General features: G+C 40.9%; 1 protein-coding gene across 2 annotated transcripts in view; it reads right to left on the reverse strand.

Moving 5' to 3' along the window:
- The window catches only part of Mthl1 (adhesion G-protein coupled receptor methuselah-like 1), a 128983-nt gene that overhangs the window by 77195 nt on the left and 27997 nt on the right, over positions 1 to 23791 (reverse strand). For both annotated transcript variants that reach the window (XM_077411845.1, XM_077411846.1), the window contains exon 4: positions 4076 to 4154. In XM_077411845.1, the coding sequence (XP_077267971.1) occupies positions 4076 to 4154 (79 nt within the window). The remainder of the gene's footprint in view (positions 1 to 4075; positions 4155 to 23791) is intronic.

Below are 23791 nucleotides of genomic sequence, written 5' to 3' on the forward strand. Positions count from 1 at the left end.
TCAGTCATTGTCAGCAACGAGAAAACTAATCTCAAAGACTCCCTGCAAAACAACAGTCGAGCCAGTTGGCGGAAAGCAAAACAGAGCCGGCGTACATCGTCCTGCGTGAAACGGTCGAGTGTTTTGCCGTGTGTGTATTAAAGGACAGTTCGTTAAGGTCTCTTCTGTTCAGTGTTCTCTCGAAGGACTAGTTCATTCATTAACTTCGTTTATCTCGCTCTCGATACTGACCGCCTCGATTTCTTCGGCCGCGTGCGAATGAGTGAGTGATGCGATTAAAATAATCTTGATGACGACATCGTTATAATAAATATTTTTTTATAAAAAACTTTATGCAGTTAAAAATAAATGTATACGCGCGAATGTATATAATTTGCACTTTATCAAATTGTATACTAAAGTAACTCGATCCGTTTAATCTACATATATTTTCTCCTAAGAAAATATACCTCATTCCTTAAGTGACAGTGTAATTTGTTAATATCTCGTTTATCATCTTATCAACTGCGAGACGCTAGCATTAAAAAAGTGCTTAATCTACTAAGAAGAGGCTATGACGAGATTAAGTATATACCGTGATTAAGCATACCGGATTTATAGCGACCGTGTCACAATGATAGTCGATTAATCTCCCTTCTCTGCCCCCGAGAGCAACTCGTTATCTTGCTTCCCTCGTTCTCTCGAGTCACCAAATTTTTTCCCTCGGTTTTCCTACTAATTCGCTTCTAAATTCCGCATCAATGAACCTCGAAACTCGACAAATTTCTGCTTCGCCGAATATTCTTAGAATTCCTGCAACGCGGATTTACCTTCTATTCGCCGCCCTTTTGTTTTCCTCGATCTCTTTTATCGGTCTTAAAAAAAAAAAACGCATTCGGGTTTTGCGGTCAGTTAATTATAAATAGATCAATTCTCGTCCATTGACGGCTTGTTTGAACGTCGAAGTCGTTGCCAAGAGGAACGTGACCCAATATCTGAAACTGGGCCTCCGTGAGTGAGTACTCATCAAATTTCGCAAGACACAACGGCCTTCTTGTAACCGCAATGTTTATCTAACTGGTCCACCCCGGAAGGAAGTCTCTTTTTTCACCATCCATCACGTTTGCGCGAAATTATATCTTATGTAACTCGATCTTGTCGCGAATCACATTGGTCTTCTCATTGCACGAATAATTTCCCTTGAGAGCCATTTACAAAGAAAACTGCCAGAAATTGCTTCTGAGTACTGTTAGTACATGTAAAGTTATTTATACATTATTATATATATATATATATATATATATATATATATATATTATATGCTATGCGCGTATATGTTTACAATAATTCTTATCCTAAAATGAAAAATTTTAATAGATTAAATAAAAAACATTTTTTTTAAATAAAATTACACGAATAAAAGTTTGAAAAATATTCTCTTAGAAAAATGTTTCAAAGATAATTAATTTTGTTTTAAGTTATTTGGCGGTGTGATCGATTTTTCATCAATCATTTATTCTCTCTCTCTCTCTCTGCTCTCTTTTAAAAGTTAGAGATAATCTTTAGATTTAAGTCATTTAACACGTACAAAAATGTCGAAAATGTATTATTATTTTCATTTCGAGTTGTCCATGCGTTCGCGCATTTGTCCGTCTGAAATTTGCGAGGGTTAGCGTTATTCGCTTTGTTGAGCAATAACATCTCGTATGGGACAACGCGTTAATTCGGTGATGAGCGAAGCGATAGGCGAACATCGCTGACAGTAGCGAGTCGACAGACCGTAAGAAAAAAAAAGAGATCATCGGCAATGCAACAGTGGTGGTCAGTGCAACGACCGTGCAGAAACGCGCGCGCGCACATGCAGCCGCAAATGACATCAGGATAATTTTCCAGCTCGAAAATCACGGGGCACACGAGGCAGCCACCGTGAACGCGCAACGTGCCGCTGACACTTCAACAAGTGGATACACGCGCACGTGTCGCCGACAGTTTTGACATGTGTGCGTGTGCATACGTGCGTATGCGCGCGCGCAAGAGAGAGAAAGAGAGAAAAAGAGACGCGAATATGGAGAAAAAGTGTGAACGATGCGAGAGTGCAAGTTCATCGAACCGCATTGATCATGAAAAGTCAGGGCCGTTGATATACATGCTTACCGCGGCTTACCGCGCGCGTTTATATATTTTCAGCTGCCACCCACGCCACCGACCCGCGAAAAGTCGGGAGATACCGTTGGTTACGCGCGGTTAGTTAGCGTTTTCCGGTGTATTATTGTTGTGCGAGTTTATCTCCGCGCATTAGGAAGGACGCGAATTGAAACGAACGTTACGAGGTACACGGCACGAGTTAAAAACGCGATATTATGGAAACCATTTTTAAGAAGGAATGTGTTAACGCGCGCTTTTTTATCGCTTGCGTGTTTTGCCACAATTGTTTTCACGAATATTATTTGAAATCGTTAATGCAAAACCGACCTGATTTGCAATTCGATTTGATCGAATAAAATATGAATATAAGAATATAAAAATCAATACATAAATCGATTGCATGCGAATTTTTCCAAATTCTTACGTTATGATTCTGCGTAACTAAAATTGTTATCAATTTACCTCGTGCCGCGTGTCATAAATCGGCACGTCCAACTGCGAGCGTAGATAATTACGCGTGACGAGATGCAGACGGTGGATAAGTTCTCGATTGAGAAGAAGACTCGATGAAAATAACGTGCAATGCAAAGAAACATGACGAGAAACGGAGCGGTGAGGAGAGGGGAGAACAGGCGAAAAAGAAACAAAACAGAAAAGAGAGTGGAACCACGAGTACCGAGAACGAGACCCGTTATAGTGACCGTGTTGCATCGCATTAACCAGTCGACCGAGTGATCCTGATCCAATCTCCCGTGCATTCGGTTCTCCCGACGAGCAAAGCTTTCATCGTGAACAGCAATCTAGGCAATCTCGCTAGTAATCAGAGTACTTATGCATCTTTCGGTTATAGATCATGACGCATAATTAATGGGTTAATTGGCTCTACGAAAGTGATATATTTTTGTCCAGAAATATTCTACGGAAATACCAAGCATGAAACGCATACTTATGATGTACTTATGTGCGACCCGTTATTTAGAAACAAATACTACAAAGCATAGTTGTGAAAGATTCTCAGGTAGGTATAGCCATCAGATAGATATCTGACTTCGTATCACGAATATTTGAAACTTCGAAACCGACAATGCTCGGAACTTTGGAGGGTCGTAAAAATCCGCTACTTCCTTCGGAGAGAAACCGGAATTTTCGGAATGCTGTTATACCTGACGACGTTATCGATAAAAATGTTCGAAAACAACAGAGAGAAAAAAAATACTTCGAAGCAGTACGGATATTTCAGTCGCCGATCTATTGCGTTATAATAAAATGCCGTACAGGTCACTGACACGTGTATCGTTAAATAAAGCGAGACGGTTAAACGTTGCAGAAACAATAGCTAATTCCTACGTACGATTCGAAAGGAATTCCGAATTATCGGGTGATTGAAGCGAATTGCAACGGAAAGTCTAGGAAGATTGAGATGCGCTTCAACCGCCTCGCTTTATTTACCTCGTAAACGTATAAAATGCGAGTTAGATTTGGACGGGTTTAACTAATGTCTCTTTTATTCTAAAATAACAAAATACCCAATTATTCCGACGAATATCGATATGCGATAATGGCGGAATAAATTCTAATTAACGTGTCGCCTCATTACAGTCCGAAATAATTATACAATGCGGATAAATCGTCCGTAGGCAAGCGAACGATTATAATAATTGAACTAAATTTCAGGGAAATTCTGTACGTTTCTTGCCTACGGCACGTTGGGGCTAATTAAAGACCATTCATCCATACGTAATTATAAAAAGTACTGGATCGCGCGAGAGGACGTACAAATTACAAATGCAATTGTATCCTCATTTATGCTCACATCATTCGCATAATCGCTGAGATTAAAGCAGTATACAGGCTACACAAAATCAACCTCATAATTTACAAATTTACATAATGAAATTCTTTGACCGGTATCTGAAAACAGAGCAATGACGGGAAGTAAATCACGACTCACCTAAACGTCCACCAGATGTTGAAGCACATCGTGTTCAGCCAGAAGAAAGCAGCCAGGAAGAAGAAGTGCGCCATGATTGCTGAAACATAACGAGACAGCCTCGTTAGCTTTACGAATATTTAAAAAGGTTTAGGAGATTTTTACTTTTCTTCCTTATATATAAGAATATTGTGAGACGTCAAACATTTTACCTTTACAATTTAACTAATTTTAATTATTAATTTATTGATTTATATAAAAAGAAAAATCAAGTTGACAGTATTGATCGTTTCTTTGAACACACTCGCAAGTCTAATAGTGAATTATTTATTTTGTGTGTGTGTAATTCTTTAATAATTTATCATACTCTTAACATATTCCAGACATTTTGTAACGGATAAACGGAGCTCGTCGAACAAAGACGCCGTCGGTTTTCAGTACCTCGATGCGTTTTTAAAGATTTATAAACCGTGGATACGAGAAAGGGCGAATTTTGAGGGTGCGACACGCAAGCAAAGGGTCGGACAAAAACTTTGGAGAAAGACAGCTTTTGTGAGGATCTGCTTGAAAAGTCGGCGAGAGAGCGCGACTGGTGGTGTCTTATAAATTTTTAAGAATGTCGCCCGCATTCATCCTTAGAATCTGCGCGTCTGCTCCTAATGAAAACGATAATTACGCGGAATGATAATCTTCGCCGTATAAAAACATCATTTTCTATAACAGTGTTATTCAATGTACTTGATGAAAATCAAAAATATATAAATAGTAGCAACAATTTATCATTGACATTATGTTTCGCATATATGTACAGATATGAACGCAATGTTTCTAACTTTCTAATTTAAATTGTAATAAAATAAATGTTAAACAAAAATAATGAAATAAGAAATAGATGATACAAACATTATCATATCTAATATCTACTAAAAAGAGTTATTAACTTGTTCTCTTCAGTATCATTAAAAAATAAAAATTAATAATTATTTTTTTAAATAAATAAAATCTTCTACTCTCTTTCTTTCTTAGCGCGCTCTTTAACTCTTAATAAATTCTTAACTTTTATTATTTTTAACTTTTATTTCTTTAAAATTTGTCAAAGTATGCTAAATTACAAAAGTATGACAGCGATAGAAAGATCCTATAGCAAGAGAAATGAAACATTGTTTCGATATTTGCGCGGCTCGCGTATTGATAAATTTTTAACAGCGTCGCGCGCGCTTGGCCCTTAGAATACATAACAATGAACGCAGAACGCAAGCCGTGGGAGAATGCGGGCATTAATTTCTAAAAACGCAATCGACAGCTATACATAACGACGGCAATAACGAATGTGACAATGCTGGCTCGCGCTTAGACCTTGTCAAACATTCCTTTGCAAATAGACACTTCATTTTTAATAAGCGCGGATGAATGCGCGACCGAATATATCTCATCCGCACGGCAGGGTGAAATGTATGTTGCAATTAAAACAAAGGCGACATTGATCGTTGATTGTGAAATCATTACATTACCGCCCATTAATGATCAAAATGTTACGGTTTAATTTTTCAAAGTTTAATTACACAAGGGCACTTCACGAAATATAAAATATTCGCGATGAAATTGGCTGTAATAAAATACCCATGTATGCACGCAAACGTTTTTAATTAGATGAATCCATAGGATAAAATTTCGAAACCGTCTGGAAACGTCAGCGCACTTATCTTTAATTACGTAATCACGCTTTTTCATGAATATTACCGTGCGCAAATTTGATTTCACGATTTGTATAATCGTAGCTGCCTGGCGAATAAACGCATCGACAAGCGATCGATAAGAAAAGACAAGCGATATTAAACTCCTTGCGATAAAATACCAATTAATATCGAGATTTATTGACACTTTCTATTTCGCAATGCACATATATCGCAATGTAATGGTACGTACCTGAGGCTTGTACGAAGGCATAATGCATGCAAAAGACTTATTAACAGACCAAGTTCTTTGCATTCACTCTGTGCATGCGCTTATAGTTATGCTTATTATTTGAAGGTCGCGTTACATCGTATTCGCGATGCAATTCTATATCTAAACATGTTCCGTCAGATTATAACATTCGATATCTCAGTGAGAACGCTTTGCAAAATGGTCAGTGCAATATGTGGATTATTTCTATATTATTTGGAATGTTATTTAGTATATATCGTGGAATGCAATTTGATCGTATGGGCTTACGCGTTAAATATCCATGATATCAATGAAAAGTGTTATAACAGCAGAATGGTGGTGCAGAATATTACGAGAAATTTCAATATAAATGTGAAATTTAACATACGCGCGAGGAAGAGACGAGTTCTAATAATATCAAATGCGATTTAAAGACGTACAGAAATTAATAATTTCGTAATTAGACTTAAATTATTAAAACACTGACATATATATAGATAGGAATTATAAGTGTTGCGTTATAGCGAGCAGAAAATAGAATATTGAATATATTTGTTTCCGTGACATTGTTAAGATCAATATACGTTCGCATTGTTTTATGATATCATGAATTTTTCCATCGTTCTCTTATAATTTACACATGTTAGTTGCCACAATTTAATTCTTACGTTATATTTAATACACCATCCTCTAAATAATATTCGATTATTCATAATATCGAGCATAATTTATACGAGAATACACACGAAATTTCTGAGCCACCCTCGTACATGAAAATTCGATACTTTGAATTATTGAAATAGTATGCCGAAATAGTATATTGAATAGTATCAGATTGTTTCGGAGGGTACTACACGGATAAAAAACACGGGGGAAAAAAGAACGGCAAGAGGTATGTGCAACTGAACGCGCGAAACATTTTGCATTTATCGCATATTCGCATCATGGCGAACGCTACAAGCGTGAACGCCCCCGTTCATCGTGAACTCGTCGCGGAATTCGGCATGCTTCAAAATTGCATCGTGGCGCGTTCCGCGTTTCAATGATTTTTCAGTCGATGCTGACGGTCGAAGGCCGTCGCGTCGGAGCGATGCACGCGTCGCGAACGCATTGGTGAGCGGTTTCTCGCGCGCTTTCCGCGAGACAATAAGCGCAGGGGGGAATGCCGTTTCGCAATAAAAAGAATCCAGCTTACCGTTATCGTCGCCGCTGGAATTCCCTACCTTTATACGTGACTTCGCGTATCGTGATACATCCGCTACATCCGCGTCGCCGTAATAGGATAGGTACGCAATGCGTGCGTCTGCGAATTAGAAATGTTCAAGCACGCAAGGACTAAGGAGGAGGATACCGATTCCCCGCTATAGATCTCTCAACGTAACAACAAAAAACGCTTGTCGATTTGCTCAATTCCGATGTGAAAATAATTATTTCACATTTCTACAGCGAATAATCCAATTGACGAGTCATCGAGGATGACGTCGATGTGACTCAGTTTTCTCAAATAATAATATTAACGTACATTACGTGTGGGGTATATTTTTAGATCTAATTTTTATTTTCTTTGATGATTTACAATTAAATAAAAATTGATATCTAATATTTTATATATGTATATCTTCCAAAAATTCGTGTAAAAGTTTTTCTTTAATTGCGAAGCAATTTGCGCAGCATTCAATCGATGTAAAAACATTTTACTCTGTGAATTTAATAGATTTTTCAGGCAGGGGTGTATTTTAGATCCCATGCGAGTAACAGAGTTAATATTTATTTTAACTCGTTCTATTTCTTGGGTAATCTGTGTAAATGTAGAAGCTTTTACGTTGTCAAATTACTGGATTGTTGCATGTAAAGTGTCGGATTCCGAAAGAGATATTATAAGAATCCGTAAGAGAAAGTTGGAAATCGTGGTTGATACGATTAAATATGTCGGCAAGTAATCTCTTGTCAGAAGAGCACTCACGGTACGCGAAGTAACACTCTCTTTGAGTCGAGAAAAAGAGAAAAACTGAGAATATCGACGAAAGAGATTGTGGGTCAGCAACACTCGCCGCTACGTTCCACTTTCTCCTTTCTTCGGTTTTCATAGACGGAAGGTCCACACGCACACGACCTCGTAACCGGTTTCAGTTGCGCGACTATTATTTCAACGAAAATTGTAAAAGCTTTCTTATTTTCTAAAAGTTTAGAGTTCTTACAAATTATATTAAGGCTTTCGGAGTTCCTTAAAGATAATATTATTTTTTAAATGCATTTGAAAAAACACAGATGAAACACGAGCGACAATGATCTGCGGCCTACAGTTACACGGTCAGCCGCGCCAATTTGTAAGAACGAATGGTTAAACGCAGATCTTCGCGATAGGAAAAACATCCCTGTGCCCCGGTGGAATCTGCGTAATCGATTCTTCATGCAAATGAGAGCCGCTGCGCGCCATTACAACGCGGAGAAGCCGGACTCGCACGAGTGTACGCACTAATCGATTCTCGCGATCGGAACGAGACGAGAGAAGCGGAGCTTTGCGAGGGATTACTACGATTATCCGAATAATTACCTCCTGAGCTTCGGGAACGGGGCGGCAAATAAAGCCGACCTCGATCGTCGCGTCGGCTAAATTCGTATTCCATCTGCGCATTCGGTTATACCGGTCGACATTTGTGTGGATAATGAACTTCGCGTTTCCATCGCGTAAGTCGAAAGCTCTATTAATAATCAACCGATAATTAAAATAAGTAAATAAGATTCAGCGAAACAATAAATAATAGAGCATTAAGTTATCGGAGGAAAAAAAAAACCCAGTAGGTTACTCTTTATACTCAGATTTTCAATTTCGTGAAATCATTACCCTTCTCGTTACTTTTTGACATGTCAACGCTCATTCAACGCAAAGATCCGGTTAGTTTTCAATTTCGTTTAATCCGAGTCGCGTCGCTTCCGATTCATACCGACGGACGTTAATAAAAGAAATGAATTGGCTGATCGCCACGCTCCGATAAATAGCGAATTGTTCGTTTTACGCGGCTATTAGATATGGTTCATTGTGGAGAATTCCAGCAATGTTCCGGACGCTCGCGTTATCTTCTGGAAGATCGCGAATGATAGTCGGATGGAATTGAAACGCGGCAGACAAAGACATTGCAGACAAAGACAGACCTCCTTGTGTATATGTGTGTGTAGAACATTTTAATAATGTCGATAAGTTCAGATTTTCACGTTAAAGACGCGGTTGGTACACCCATTTGTTGTAACGCAAAACACTTTTGATAACGAGACGGATGGCAATATAAAAAATACTTAAAGAACATAAAAGTAAAACTCGCCAAATTGCATTAGAAATCCTAAATATTAATTTCGCACACTCTCTTTCATCCAAAGATAATGCACAAAAAGCTACAGAATAAATTTACGCCTTTGATACATTTGAATATCGAAGGAAAACAGGTAATGCGAAAGGTTCGCCTCTATATTCATCTCTTTGCCATATACCTGCAGCATCGAGACCTACCGTAAAATTACCGTAAATATATCGCTTTGTACGAGCCCTTTCGCGAGAGGCAAGAATTTTTTTAATATTAGCGGTAGACGATTAAGACCCCGATCGGACGACAATTGTAATTTTCGATAAGCCTTTAAAACCGCAGGCTCTGTGAAGTATATTGTAACGTTCTGCACCATGCCACCCATTAACAATGAGTCCTTTATAACTATTAACTGTTACGCCTTACGAAAAATGTAGACGCAGAACAAACGCGCGCGGGAGCTGTGCACTGCATAAATAAGCGAATCACTGTTTCGTCTTTTCTCAAGCGTGACCGATGATGCAAGTGTACTTGTGACTCAAAAGTGTGGAAAGCTAATTTTATATAACTAGTAGTGATATCATAGTTGATATCAGAGATTTGTTCCTAATCCAGTGATTCGGGATTAGATTCGGGAAGAATGGAAGATTACTGTTATCAACTAGTAACACTAATATTTTTTCACGGATGCTTCAGGGAATTGAATCTTCCGCTTTCTTCGAAAACTTTGTTCTTTGTTGAGAGAGAAAGAGAGAGGGGCAACACAGGGCCTCGAAACGCCGTAATCTTTACTCTGCCTTTATCTATCATAAAGCCAAGAGATATCTTTCGCTGAATTCGGAAACACGCACTGAGAGTAAGCCGAGCTAATATCAGTTGTTAAAGTCTTTTATAATAGAATTTACGATAACCATTTTAGGTTACTCGTCACATCACCGCGTACGAAGTAAAAAGCAGACGTTTATTATTTATTCAGTTTTTTATTACATTAACGCCAAATAAATTCGCAATTAGGTATTTCTTCTTTTATTTGCTATGTAAACGTCTTCGTATATGAGTCAATAAAGTTCCATTAATGATAGATGGACATATAAGGAATCGTCGCGTACTTTCTTGTCGAATGTACTCGGCTGTACTCGGCTATAAATATAAGGAGGGAGAATCGCTCATAAAAAGTCAATGAGTCTCGCGTTCTGTCTCGTTCTGTCTGCGCGAATATGCATTTTTTTTCTCTCACTTTCTCTCTGCCTTATAATGCGTGTTTATAAGCGTACGCACACTCTGTGCGCCGCGCTCACACATCGCTTCATGGTAAGCCGTGCTTTGGTTCCCCGATATCCATATGCGGTTAATGGCAATGGAAGAATCTCTTTTTGCACGGTATAGTCTGTATCGATAACGCGCAGTGCACTCGCCTCTTTATGCGGGATGTGTTTTAGCAGGGATTTTTTCATTACTCGCCCTTACGAATCTCGCGAAATACGAGGCGGTTTGGGACGCGGTATTTGCCCGCTGCATATGAAATGTCTCATTTCCGGAGTTTGAATTTCGTAAAAGGTTTTTCGCGTATCGAAGTAGATTATTTATTTTACTGGAATGCGTGTTTTTTTTTCTTCGGAAAGGTTGCTTAAGAAGTCTCTTTGAGAAAAATGTCAAGAAATATAATTTGAATTAAAACGAAATATCTCGATGCTTGAAATTGAAAACAAATTTTTATTTCACGTGTATCAACCTCCGATAATATTCCGTTCGTGAAATCGCATATATATATCTATATCTTTCAGTATCGTTGAATTTATTCAATTCGTTTTATTATGTTGTTATTAAAACGTTTAATGTTTAGTATACATAGCTTGCTTCGTACCCGATACATTTCACGTTAAAAACATAAAACAATTTTCTCGTTCGAAAATTGTTTCCTAACGTTCCACAGTTAGAATATGTGTGTGGCGTGTGGTCATTATGTACAAAACAAAAATATAATCTTAAGGCTTTAATGGCGCGTTTAATAGCGAAATTACACGGAATCAAGCTTAATACTAGTTATTTTCGTACGAAAAGCTATATATTATAGTTATCGTTGCAATTTAATACGCCGTTCTTGCGCGCATCTTTATGAATGAATTTTCGGGATGTCTCGTAAAGCTTCCCGTTTCTGCGCCGTCGTTCGCAAACTCACACGACGCCACGACCGTTTTGTCTCGGGTCCGCGCAACAAATCGCAGCGCGCCGTTTTTATTTTCGGAGGACGCGCGCGGTGATTAAAGAGCGGTACGATAGTGGCAGGAAATAATCCCTTTGTAAAAAGGGAGGACGAGTTCGCGTACGTTGTGGATTGTATACGTTGTACACTGTACGTGGGTACAAAGTAATTACGCGAGAGACGCAATCTGGAACGCGTAAGGAAACACACGCCTTTTTTATCGCGCGTCTCATGCAAGTTTCAGGCGCGAGATGCCGCAGTCCGATTAAATCAGAAAGAAAGGGAGAGAGAGAGAGAAAAAGAGAGAAAGCATTGATAAAGTATACAAACGGTGGAAAAACGCAAGGTAAAAGGATTAACTCTTATATCTCGCTCAAATTAATTTAGATTGGTTGGATATTAATACGTACCAAAAGAGTGTATTTAGATTATGGAGAGACACACAAGTGCTTTTGTTTTAACGAGAATTGAAACTGCCTGTTTGCAAAATATGAAACGTACAAATTATAAAAAAAAACTGCTATTTTATTCAACCGTATGCTTTCCCTTCAAATAAAGGCTTAAGTAGCTTCAAATATGACGCAATTATCTATACGTATCACTGTTCCTATACATTGCATCAACACATTAAGATTACGATTGCGATTTCATCCGCCAGCATCGCGTAATTGGTAGCGGTAAATCCGCCCATCGCAGCATCGGTTATCTCGAGATGAACGAGCCACAGAACATCTATTACATTTGCAGAACGACAAAGCTGTAATCATCAAATTGTCGACGGGGCACCACCATCGTGTCGAGACTTCATCGAGAGCAGAAAAAAGGGGGTCCCCATGGCGCCATGGGACCTCTATCAGAGTTTCTCCTCCCTCCCTCCCCGTTCTTTCTCTATCATCATTGCGCCTCATTTCTTCCGACGACGACGTGATACGTCCCAGTCACGTAAGCCTAAATTGCTCAATTATTTTCCAATCGTTGTCGCAACCGATCACGTTTGCAGCGGTGTGTGTCCCGGAAGCATCCGTATCGAGTCGGAACCTACGCCAGACATTACGTCTGGCATCTTCGCGAATTGAATCGGTGGATCCGACCGGAAAATACGCGCGACTGCTCTTTTCAAGAGTTTCTACAATAGACAATTCTGCCCGAGAGATAGAATCTCGTCTATCTCTTGTTTGTTTATTAGCCTTCGTCGAGAGTCGTAGAAAAAGAGCGTGTGTACCTTTGGGCAAAACGGGTAGATACGTAACTTCGTGCCGTTACAATTTTCCGCAATTCTCACTGTCTTTTCTCCACCTGTTTCCCAGATTACCGTGCTTCCAAATGATTGTCGAATACATGCACTTCCGAGATTCATACATAAATGTCTCTGTGCGCGTGATGTGTTTACATTTCTTCAGACAATTTATCCGAGTGCGAGGTAGGTAAGTAGCCTCGGATCCGAGCCTCTGAACATTAAATTGCGAATACTTGGCAGAGGATTTTCCGAGATGCTTGATTTAGGCGCGGGATCGTCAAGGGAGACATTATGCGGCGCGCCGTAACTTTGTAGGACCGGTTTTTCACGGTACGTTAGACCGAAATGGAAATAAATAACAAGCAGCGGCAACGGTAGCGACGATTACTGCCGCAAGCCCGGGCAATCAGTTTTTCCGGCCGCGCCGTGGAACATCGCCGCCGTGGCGGAAGAGCAAAGTACACACAGAGTAGACGGAGGCGGCACCTCCGGCCGCCGCCGAGTCGTGCCGGAGGGAAGAATTATTTCTCTTCGTTCCATCGCTTCCTAACCTCGTTACGGAATGAAAAGAAAGCTCTCGTCGGCGTGTTCAAGTTTGGCCGGTGACCGGATTCACACCGACGAAGACAAACACGCGATCGTTTTCGTCCCTCTTTCTCTCTCTCTCTCTCTCTCTTCCTGTTTCTCCTCCTATTTTTTTGTCCGCCCGTTTGGCGCGCAGCGCCGTCCTCGTACCCCGCAAAACAGGTTTGGTGGATGGTGAGTCGGGAAAAACGCGGTTACACACCCTATTCCGTGCGGTAAATTCTCTCTCTGCGTATTTCCGATTCGTCCCGCCGCCGTATGGCGATATCGCCTAACGAAGCATTTTCTCGCGTCGTCGTAGTGCACCAACTAAGTATATCGAGTAATTCTATCGCATTGCGATACAGAAAATCGATCCGTCGCGTGGAAGTTTGCGGGATTTATGTGACTTCGTCGCTTTAAACGATAGTTTATCTACCTCCAAGCTGTTTCAAAAACAAATACAATATAAATTTATTTGGTTTATTTAAAAAGTATATATATACAATATATACATATCATATATTCTACTCTGTTTTCCATTTTTTGTAATAAAAATATCAAATATCCAATATTGAAATATATATTTTGATTTTTCATTTTTGGCACCTAATTCTCAGATGCATTCATAAAGCAAACTGTTCTGTAATAGATATTGATTTGAGGCATAAACTCGTTCTTCCCTCGATGATGAACGCACCATTTAGCTCGGCTTCGGAACGTCGCGCGACGTTCCGGAGTCACAGGCGAAGTGAGATTAACGCGTATGTTACGCGGTGACGAAATCGTCAAATAATTCTTCGCCGGGAGGGTTTCATGGTACGGGACGGCAGCCGCCGACACATTTATCGCGCGGCCCAGAAATAATTAAATTTCCAAAACTAATTACGGCTCGTTGCAATTATAACTCGGGCGACACTCATCCGTGAATCACCACACTATCATACACCCTCGTCGACCAGCGTCCGGGTCCAGGGAGGCTGGAAAGCTCGCAGGCGAAATGGGGGCGAACCGTTCCGGTGTCTCACCCTACACAGCGACTGCCACCCTTCATCGGCAAAATCCACCCGGCAACGTGTTTCGGACGGCGGAGGTGGATCGTGTTTGCGCGGTGTGTTTTCCATTTTCCACGCCCGGTAGAATCCACCGCGTGTGCAGCGGTGGTTCTTTTGTTGAAATTAGCACTGAGAGTCGAAAGAGAAAGAGAGAAAGAGAGAGAGAGAGAGAGAGAGAGAGAGAGAGAGAGAGAGAAGAGAATAGAGAGGAAAAGATATGGGAATATTGCGCAGGGGATGTTTTCAAGTACAATGCGCACTGCTTGTTTTCTCATTCATCATGATTTATACGAGTCGTGAACAGCGATGCGGAGACACGAGGAGAAGATAGCTAGATAAAAACACGATCTTGTGCTAGCGGTTGCACCGAGCAATCCGACGAGAGGCGGGATAGAAAGATATTTGTTTCTGGAAAAGTATTCTTTATGTCGCGTGTCAAGAACGGTATTATTTTCGTGGAGAAGTGTAGCATGTTCTAAAAGTCAAGAGAAGTTACGTCTGAGCGAAATATACTGTGTACTTCCGGGACAGAGCGAGAGATACATCGCATTAACAAATATAAGAAGCTGATAACAATACAATAATAATTAACTAGTCAATAATATAATAATAGAATTATATTAATTGTGGAGTTAATTATTGATTCAATTATTATTGAATTAAATTATTATAGGTATAAATATGCATTTTATCTGATAAATAGCTATTAATGTTATTTGTCTATAATAGTAACCAGAATTATGATCTTATCCAATAAAAGCATAATACTACATATTTTAATTAATTCTGGAAAGTTTTGACCACAATAGAAATATGAAATATAGAATCATTATTTTAATTTTTTAAATTTAAAAATATACAAAATTAATTGTTATTAAACATTGTATGGCATAGAAAGATCTCTTAATTTTTACCTTTTTAAACCAAAGTATTTAGGGCAAGCAAACGAATCTATACAATTAAATACTCCCTATAGACTAAGCCTATTTCCCAGTTCGTAAGTTTTACGAAGAACCTTTCGTTAAGATTGGCTTTTAGACACAGAGCGTACTGGAACAGAGAGCTCCGAAAGAGGGGAGAAAGGAGGGAAGAGCGCGCGAACCAGCTGGGGTTAATTTAAGTCACGTTGTACAGAGTCGAAGGAAGTAGTGCTACGCCGGTGTTTACGCGTACGACCCTATGGCACCACCAAGGGTGAGTGTCAAGGGTTGAAACGTCAGCCAGTTAAGGGCGCCTCGATTTGCATGGGGGAAGAGCATCTCGGAATTAGATTGCGCGGGTTGACCCGTCGTTTATCTTTTTCTTTCCCGGATATAGTACATCTAATTGCCCTGAGGGATGACACCCCTCCTCTTGTTGGGTACGTGCGAGCTAACGTTATTGCTGCGCCGCACTTTGTCGACAGTAACGCGATATGAAAGAGTAAACGCATATTTATTTCAATGTGAAAGCCCGTTTATAATTAAATGTCAGTATAATACGTGTAGTCTCAAACACATTTGTTTGTTCACTCTCCAACGAGAACATTGGAGATTTGCACGAACTTCTCTCAATGTAATATAAATTTAAAAAACGGCGAATTTCATATAAAATCATACGTCATTAACAACAATAATATCCAATCAACGTCATAATAGGGTGACTCTGAAAATATGACTTTTTGTTCGATAAAACTCGATAAGATCAGTATCTCATAAGTATATGGCACGCATTTATTTAAACTTTTATCGCACGCGACGTTTTCGTGAATGAATACAAGCGTAACAGAAAGAGCTTAGATAATAAAAACTCGCTCGAGGGAGTAAAAGTCCCCCCCTCTCTCTCTCTCTCTCTCTCTCTCTCTCTCTCTCTCTCTTTTAAATCCATGCCGTGCAAAGAGAGAATGTTAATGCGCCGGTAACACGCGGCCTTAGCGTTGCTCATTTAAGTTAAACACGACGAAACGGCATCGTCGCTCGAAGTAATTGGATCACAGTGGCTTTATTATACCGCCTTGGATTTTAATTGGAATCGGACTCGACGCGTGTTGCAAACCCTCCCCGAGCTCTCGGTAGGACCGCGCGCCACATTACGCGCTTAATGAATTATGAAAGTTGGCGACAGTCTCATGGGGCAAGCGATCGGTCAACAAGAAAATTGAATAAAAATTGAATGCGCGGAAAGCTCGCGCGCTTTAACTTGCTCGCGAAAATTTGCTCGCAGCTGCAAAACACATATACGATTGCAAAGAGGCGGATAAATTTATCTGACAATGAATTGCATCGTTCGTTGATTACGATCGCTACCGCGATGCGAGATGGGTATCTCCGCCTTTTTATCTCTCGGAAAAAGAGAGAGCGCATCTAGTGATTTACGCGGCGCCACCGGGGGAGGTTTTGTCGGAGCGCAATGTAACGCTGATAATTCCGCGGGAGTAATGCCAGTAACGGCAGCGCCGTTCGCGCCAAAAACCATTTCAGAACGAAGAGGAATTATACGTCGGACTGTCGAGAAAGCAGCGACGACGACAGATGAGAGGCTGATAATAAATAGTTATGATGAACGAGGATGGGAAACACGCGCGAGGACAAATTAAACGAGGAAAGAGAGGATGAATGTAAAATACGTCAAGTTTTACGATTCACACGATATTTTATCTCACAATATGTTACAATCTTGATTATTAAACACTGCAGATTAAACAGGATCATACTTATTAAAGTTTATAAAAAAAAAACATTTCGAAAATATTTCATCTTTACGATAAATATATATATATATAGTATGATACGCCACCATTACACACACATTTTTTAGATTCTGACACATAGATTTTTTTAATTTTCTTGTTTCTTTTCTAAGAAGAGAACACAAAATTTTATGTTTATTCATTCCTCTGTATAAGAGATTTAACTTTTTGTAGTAGGTGAAAAGATTACTTTGTAAAGCTAATGATTTCTTTTAATTTACAACACCCAATTATGGCTGTTAGTCCGTGGCGGATTGCTGGGTCAGAAATCGGCGACGACAGGCGAGAGGCTGATAAATAGTCATCGAAAATTGCGGGAGGGTTGGAAAACGAGACGCCGACGCGACGAACGAGCGAAAAGGGGGAATTTAGAATACATATACACAGTGCGTATGATCTATGACACGCGATATCGGCGCGGCCGATTCGTTACAACATTAATAATTATCGACGATTCGGCCACATGCAACCGCGACCCCGCCTATAACGCGCGATGCGACACATATAAAATGCGACCGGCGGAATGACTACCATTTCGAAATATCGCACAATCGTGGATCGTCGCTAAGCATAGTATCCATACGTAAACCGATTTAATCAAGCACGCAATAAAACTGACGTATCGCGCGCGCGCCGGATTCGGAAATGCATATATAGCTGGCATAAATCCGGCACGGCGAGTACAAATGTGACTATTCGCAAGAAAAATGGCGCGTTTAATTGTAATTAGAATTTTACGAGCTGGCGGGTGACGATGAGCGTAAATAGCGCGTAAAAAACATAGCGCGACTCACCGAAATAATGACGATATATAATTAGCTCGTATGAATATTTTAATTAATTTTGGAAAAAATAAGATAATAATATTGCATGTTAAATATTTGAATTTTACACTCCGTAATAATACTCTAATATGGGAGCTTTCCTATATTATGTACAAGAATTATACTTATTAATTCAGATAGCAATTGTAGTTTAGCAATTATAGATATTATAGTGGATTATAATACAAATGAGATTTTGTAGTAATTAATATTTAACGTGCGACATTATATTATGCATTCTAATGAATAAAATATCTTAATTGTATTTTAGGGAAAATGAAATACGATGGAGATAACAGTATTGCACGTTAATTTTATCAAACTTTATATTTATAATAATATTGCAATACTGTGTGAGAATTATACTTATTATAAATCCAGAAATTAAACGGGCGGTGACAGAATAAATAAATTTAAGCCAAAAAAATCCGTAGCAATTAATATTAACGTGTCACGTTGTTACATATTCTATGAGACATTTCTAACGTACAAAACGCGTGGATGAAAAATGACTCTTCGAACCGGTGAATTGCACACTGCGTATGGCGCAAAGTTCCTTGCCTGGTCAAGAAATCGGCCTGATGTCCTATTTTTTTCTTGTTTCGCGCTAATTAAGATTGGACGGGAAACAAAGCAGTCGTTATCTTCGCAGGCAGCGAGACGCAACGCAAGTTGTTGCGACGCCCGAAGGAATGCGTTTCGAACGTACGTGCAGAATGGTGCGCGTTCTGTGCGATCGTAGCGAAAACAAACGGTAGTTCTATATACACATCACATCGCCGTATTTGTACACCTCGACTCGCCCTAATTTACAAGGAGAACAGTATTTGCTTTCGCTTGTAAGCAACGCCTGCGTTACGACAACCGCGAAGATAACCGGACAATAAAGGTGGCGATGGGCCATGCTTTTCCGCCTGAAACACCCGTCAGCCACGCTGCATTGTTAGTCAATCGTCGTTCGTGAGATGGAGATACGCAAATGTGTCGGGTAATTTCGGCTCCCGTCGATGTTTAGTTTCCACGAGCCTCGGTAGACACGTTCGTGCAACCGCGAGTTTGACTCGAGCGAAATAATGCGTAAGTTATATTATTCCCCTCATTCCCCATCAAACAACATCGCTATTAATCCCAAATATTCTTCTACGTAGATACGTACACTCGACTCTAAAATATCATATTACGCAATTCTTATTTCCTTGAGCATTAAAACCTCGATTTAATCAAAGCGCAGATTTCATTGCCTTCATCGTTATATAAAATTTATTGATCGAATTGAGAATCTCCATTATACGCGGTCCATTTTCCGAGAGCGTCCTCGGCTCCGAACCGCACGAAGTATAGACGGTGGCACGGTGCTCGCTACGTGTGTAACGCTAATGAAACTTCGCGGTGAATCATGCTCTGGTGCAGTGCGTTTAAATATATCCCGACTGTCCCTGCGTGTCGCTTCCGTGGAACACGCGCGTGTATATTAAGACCGCCCAGTACGAATTCGCGACACAATACACGACTCGACAAATCGGCCGTCGGCCGTCGCGCGTCGGTGAAGTAGACATTTTTATTCCCGTCCGTATCCCGAAAAGAGCCGCTCCCGCCCTACGCAATGTCGCGGGAAAGACTTTTTACGATGGGTGACATAATCAAAGCAGCAGGGAGCCGAGTTGGGCGGTGCGCCACTTCGGATTGCTTCGGGAGAGAAGTGGTTTATTTGTTCGTTCGTATAGAATCATCTTTGCGTTGAAAGCTAATTTTCTCAGTTGATCAGGCGAACACGTGTATACCTATTCATGCATTTGTATTTAAGGTAACTTATGGTCGAAGAAATGATTTTGGATTATCTATCACCTCTCGTCATGCAAGATTATCGTCGTTCTATTTTACGTTATGATAAGAAAATGGAAATATGATGTCCTTTATTTTTATATATTCAAAAGAAAGATTATTTTAAAAAACTTAATACTTTATGGTTAGCGGGTTAAGATCGCGTCTAAAGATGGAGAGTTTATTGCGAGCACTGTGTCTCCAAGCTATGCTTATTAAGATACTTTTCACCCACCGATTCTTTACACCCGCTCTAGTTGCTTCGAGCTCCGCTCGAAATCGCTCGCCCGTTTCTCTGAGTCTTCGTCAACCGTCCGTCGTCATTGCCGCGAAACTTTCGTCGTCTTTTTCACTTCCGCGCGCACGCGAATACAATCGGCCGCGAATTGAACGAGCAAAACTCTGTTGTATTTAGACGTAATGAGCGGAGGCCAATCAGAGCGTGGAAAGCGAAGTGGCAAGGCGTAAGAGAGGGAATGAACACGAGTACAAATCGACGGAACGATGGAGAGACTCGTGGTTGCTAAACTTGCTACTCGAGGCATCTCCACTTATATGGCATCTCGTCGGAACATTGCGCGGTACGCGAGGGCCCACAATGTGTCTCGAGTGTTGCTGAAATTGCTGGCGAATGACGTCGACGGAGTTGGCTGGCAACTGTGGAGTAGCCCGGACTCGCGCGTCGACCAAGCCTCAGACCCCTTCGCTAAACGGCCGCGTGACGAATTACCTAGGAAATAACCACCCAACCATCACCATCTCCTCCTTCTCCTCCTCTTCTACCAACGGCGAGCCGACATTCCGTAATTAATTTTCGGGACAGTGAGAATTTCGATACTCCTCCTTTTTCCCTCGCGCGAGATTGCGACGGCGACGAGCGAGGAGGAGTGGTCGAGGTCTCGTTGTAAATCGGCCTTCCTGCGACCTGCCGAGAATTAACGGACGTTTCATCGACGTCAACGCGACCCGTTGTTGCGGAAAAAGAAGGGGTAAGCAAACGACGGTGACTCCCGAGACGTCAATTAGCGAGCGTCCTAAAAAATTCATTTCGGGAACTTAATACTGCGCTTGAGGACGAAACTTGTGCGAAAACATTTCTCTGATTTTTACGGTGTGTAATGGGAAAAATTAAAATACGATGAGGGAATTGCGGTTTGGTAGGTACGCATGATTTTTTAATGCGCGCGTTGAGCGGATGTTTGTTAGTTCTCGACTATCGCGATAGACTTACTTGCCGTTGAAACGGATATATTTTATATAATATAATGAATTAATATTATATTTTATTATATTCTTTAATATGTTGCTAAAAATGTTTCTTATAATATATAACGTAATTAAAAACATTTTAATTTCAAAAATTTTGTATAATCAGATTTCCTTATTGGATATATTTTCTCCATTTATATTTAATTTTTTCTTTATTATATACTTTATCGCCTTGCCATTAATTATTTTAAAAAATATGCAGGTTCAGATTATAGCGCTCTAAAAATTGCTATAAAAATTCTATTCAAGTAATTCCAAATATTCTCAACTAATAATAAATCATATTCATTTATGTAGCTGAAAATGGCGCCTAACATGACAAGTATACAAATGCGCAACGAGTAATCGGTGACTCCATTGGAGTAGCAGTTGACAGGCGAAAGTGCGTTTTTATGCATCTCCATTTAGCTAAGAATAGCTATGGAAGTTCTACGAACAGGACGATAAGTTAGTTGCGAAGAACACCGCCAACTCCGAGAACAACCAGCGGAAGGAAGAAACGTCGCGTCTCCAGCGGAAAGTGTAGGCACCCCGCGTGGAAACAAAAGGGAGACAAAAGGGTTAGAACGAGAGAAATGGCGAAGAATATGTATCATATCGAGAGACTTCTCGCGCGATTGCACAATGGCGTAGCGTAACCACGGGTCCCTAGGATCGTCGTTCTGGCGCGGCGCCAAAAGGCCGACCGGCTGAAGTTCGAATTTTTCGGTGGCACCGAGCACGAGATATAATAACACGTCGGCTGTCTGGCATACGAATTCCAGCGGCTTTCCAGAGATATGTACAAGTGGCACTATCAGACCCTCTCCCCCTGCGTTATATGCGCGTGTACGCGCGCGTGCACCGATGATGCGACATATACGCGCGTCGAGTTGACGGTCGATCGTTCCAAGTCGAGGGTCCTCAAGGGTTAAGCCGCTTTCCAATGTTGCTCGCTCGTACACGAATACACCGGGACTATTAACCGGCGAGCCCCGCTCTCGTCTATGGGTCTCGTGAAAAATTCCGCCCGGAATTCCAAGCGAATGGGGAAACGGCACTGCGTGGCGCGGCGCGGCCGCGTCGGCCGGATTTCGAAGATTATCGTATACTCCAGAGCGCGGAGATCGACCCGCTACATAATAGCTGGTTGTTCGAAGAGGCGGTGTTACGTCTGTAAATCATACGTCGTGCAATAAAACCGCCAGAAGATTGCCGGTCGGTGTATCTTGATCGCTCGAGAGTGGTGGCGCTTGGCAGTTTTACAGAGCGTGGAATCGTAACATTTGTCAATTTTATGCGGGACGACGCGCCGACGCAGCTGTTTCGCATTAATATCGGGATGGAAAGTCTCTTTGATGGATAACACATCTGCGGGATGTCTATGTTAACGCGTTTGCGGCAGCATCGTTATTTAAAGAATGTTTGTAAACGCATAGTTGTAAAATTTAATAATGAACGCAGTGAATTAAAAAGAAATACATATAAGAAGAAATTATATTTGTCAAGCTGTAAACAATGTTGCAAGAACAACGACCCTCGTACAGTTCCTTTAGTCAAGTAATTAACGTGGAAAACTTACGAAGCTTGGATCAAGTATCCAACGATAGCACTTTAGCTAGGAAATCTCTTAATTTAGTGACCGAGACAGCTACCTACATCAACTAACAACTAACGCTCCAGCGTTGTTCCGGAAGAATGCCTTGAGCGAGGAATTAAGATCCCTCCACGGATAAATTAGGCACCCACACCGGCAGAAAGTCATTCCGGACGATAACTAAACATTGTTTGGCCCTCACTTTTTACGACTACCCACAACAATAAAATTCAGAGTTGTTTAGAAAACTCCGAAGGAAACCAGAATAGAGCGCTGGCAAACTAATTCGGACTGTTATAAATTGTATTTAAACCCCAATTTAAACGTAAACTGATTCCGAAAATCTATTTTTAATCTTTTTCATCATTTATATATAATGGCCATACCAGGCGTTATCAGGAAAATTGCAGTTTATATGCACATCAATGCCTCATTAACATTGCAGATTAGATTGGTTGGATAAATAATTGGATCAGGTTGTCGCAACGTAAATCTCCATTACTCTATACACAAGTTTATCCCGTAATGCGAAAAATATTATCGTGATATACGATACAAAGGACGGAGGGCTGACTTCTTCGAGCTTATCCGACTCGGGCAAACGCTTGCATGCGGAAATGCAATCCTCCCGCTCAGAAACTGCGAGAGGCTTGCAAGATAGACTGGAAACTCGGCCAGCGGAAAAGTAATAATCGCGAGTGCGCGTGCGGTCAAAGCACGCATCCACACGGACAGCAAGAGTCGTTCCGGAACAACGCTTTGGCCGAGAGTGCGTTATTTCGGATAGAATGCGAGACGCGTTCGGTCAGCGGACATGCTCCGAATGCAAACCGGCCTCGGGTTTCATCCGGATGGATAGCCGGACGGTGGTCGACGACAGGGGAGAGGGGAAGGGACAGAGAGGACGATGAGCAAGGGGCGCGGAGAACTCCCGACGGTGCTTTTCGTTGGCACCCGGTGTGCGCGCCCGCAGAAATGTCCCAATAGGCTCTCTCTCTCTCTCTCTCTCTCTCTCTCTCTCTCTCTCTCTCTCCTTCCCATAGATAGAACTCGCGCGCGATTACGCAATTTCCGCTTTGGTTTGATTCAATTTTGGAGATCGTTCGATTTCCTACCAGATGCTCCGCGATTGCATATTATTTCGTGCTGTTCGATCAATATCGGGGGAAAAAAAGAAAAAAAACGTCGGTTCGATCGATTCAAAGTAACGAGAAGCGAACAGGAGGAGTGAATTC

This window comes from Temnothorax americanus, unplaced genomic scaffold, assembly GCF_048541705.1.
Source record: "Temnothorax americanus isolate GAGA-0224 unplaced genomic scaffold, ASM4854170v1 Scaffold3, whole genome shotgun sequence".
In the NCBI taxonomy this organism is placed as follows: Eukaryota; Metazoa; Arthropoda; class Insecta; order Hymenoptera; family Formicidae; genus Temnothorax; species Temnothorax americanus.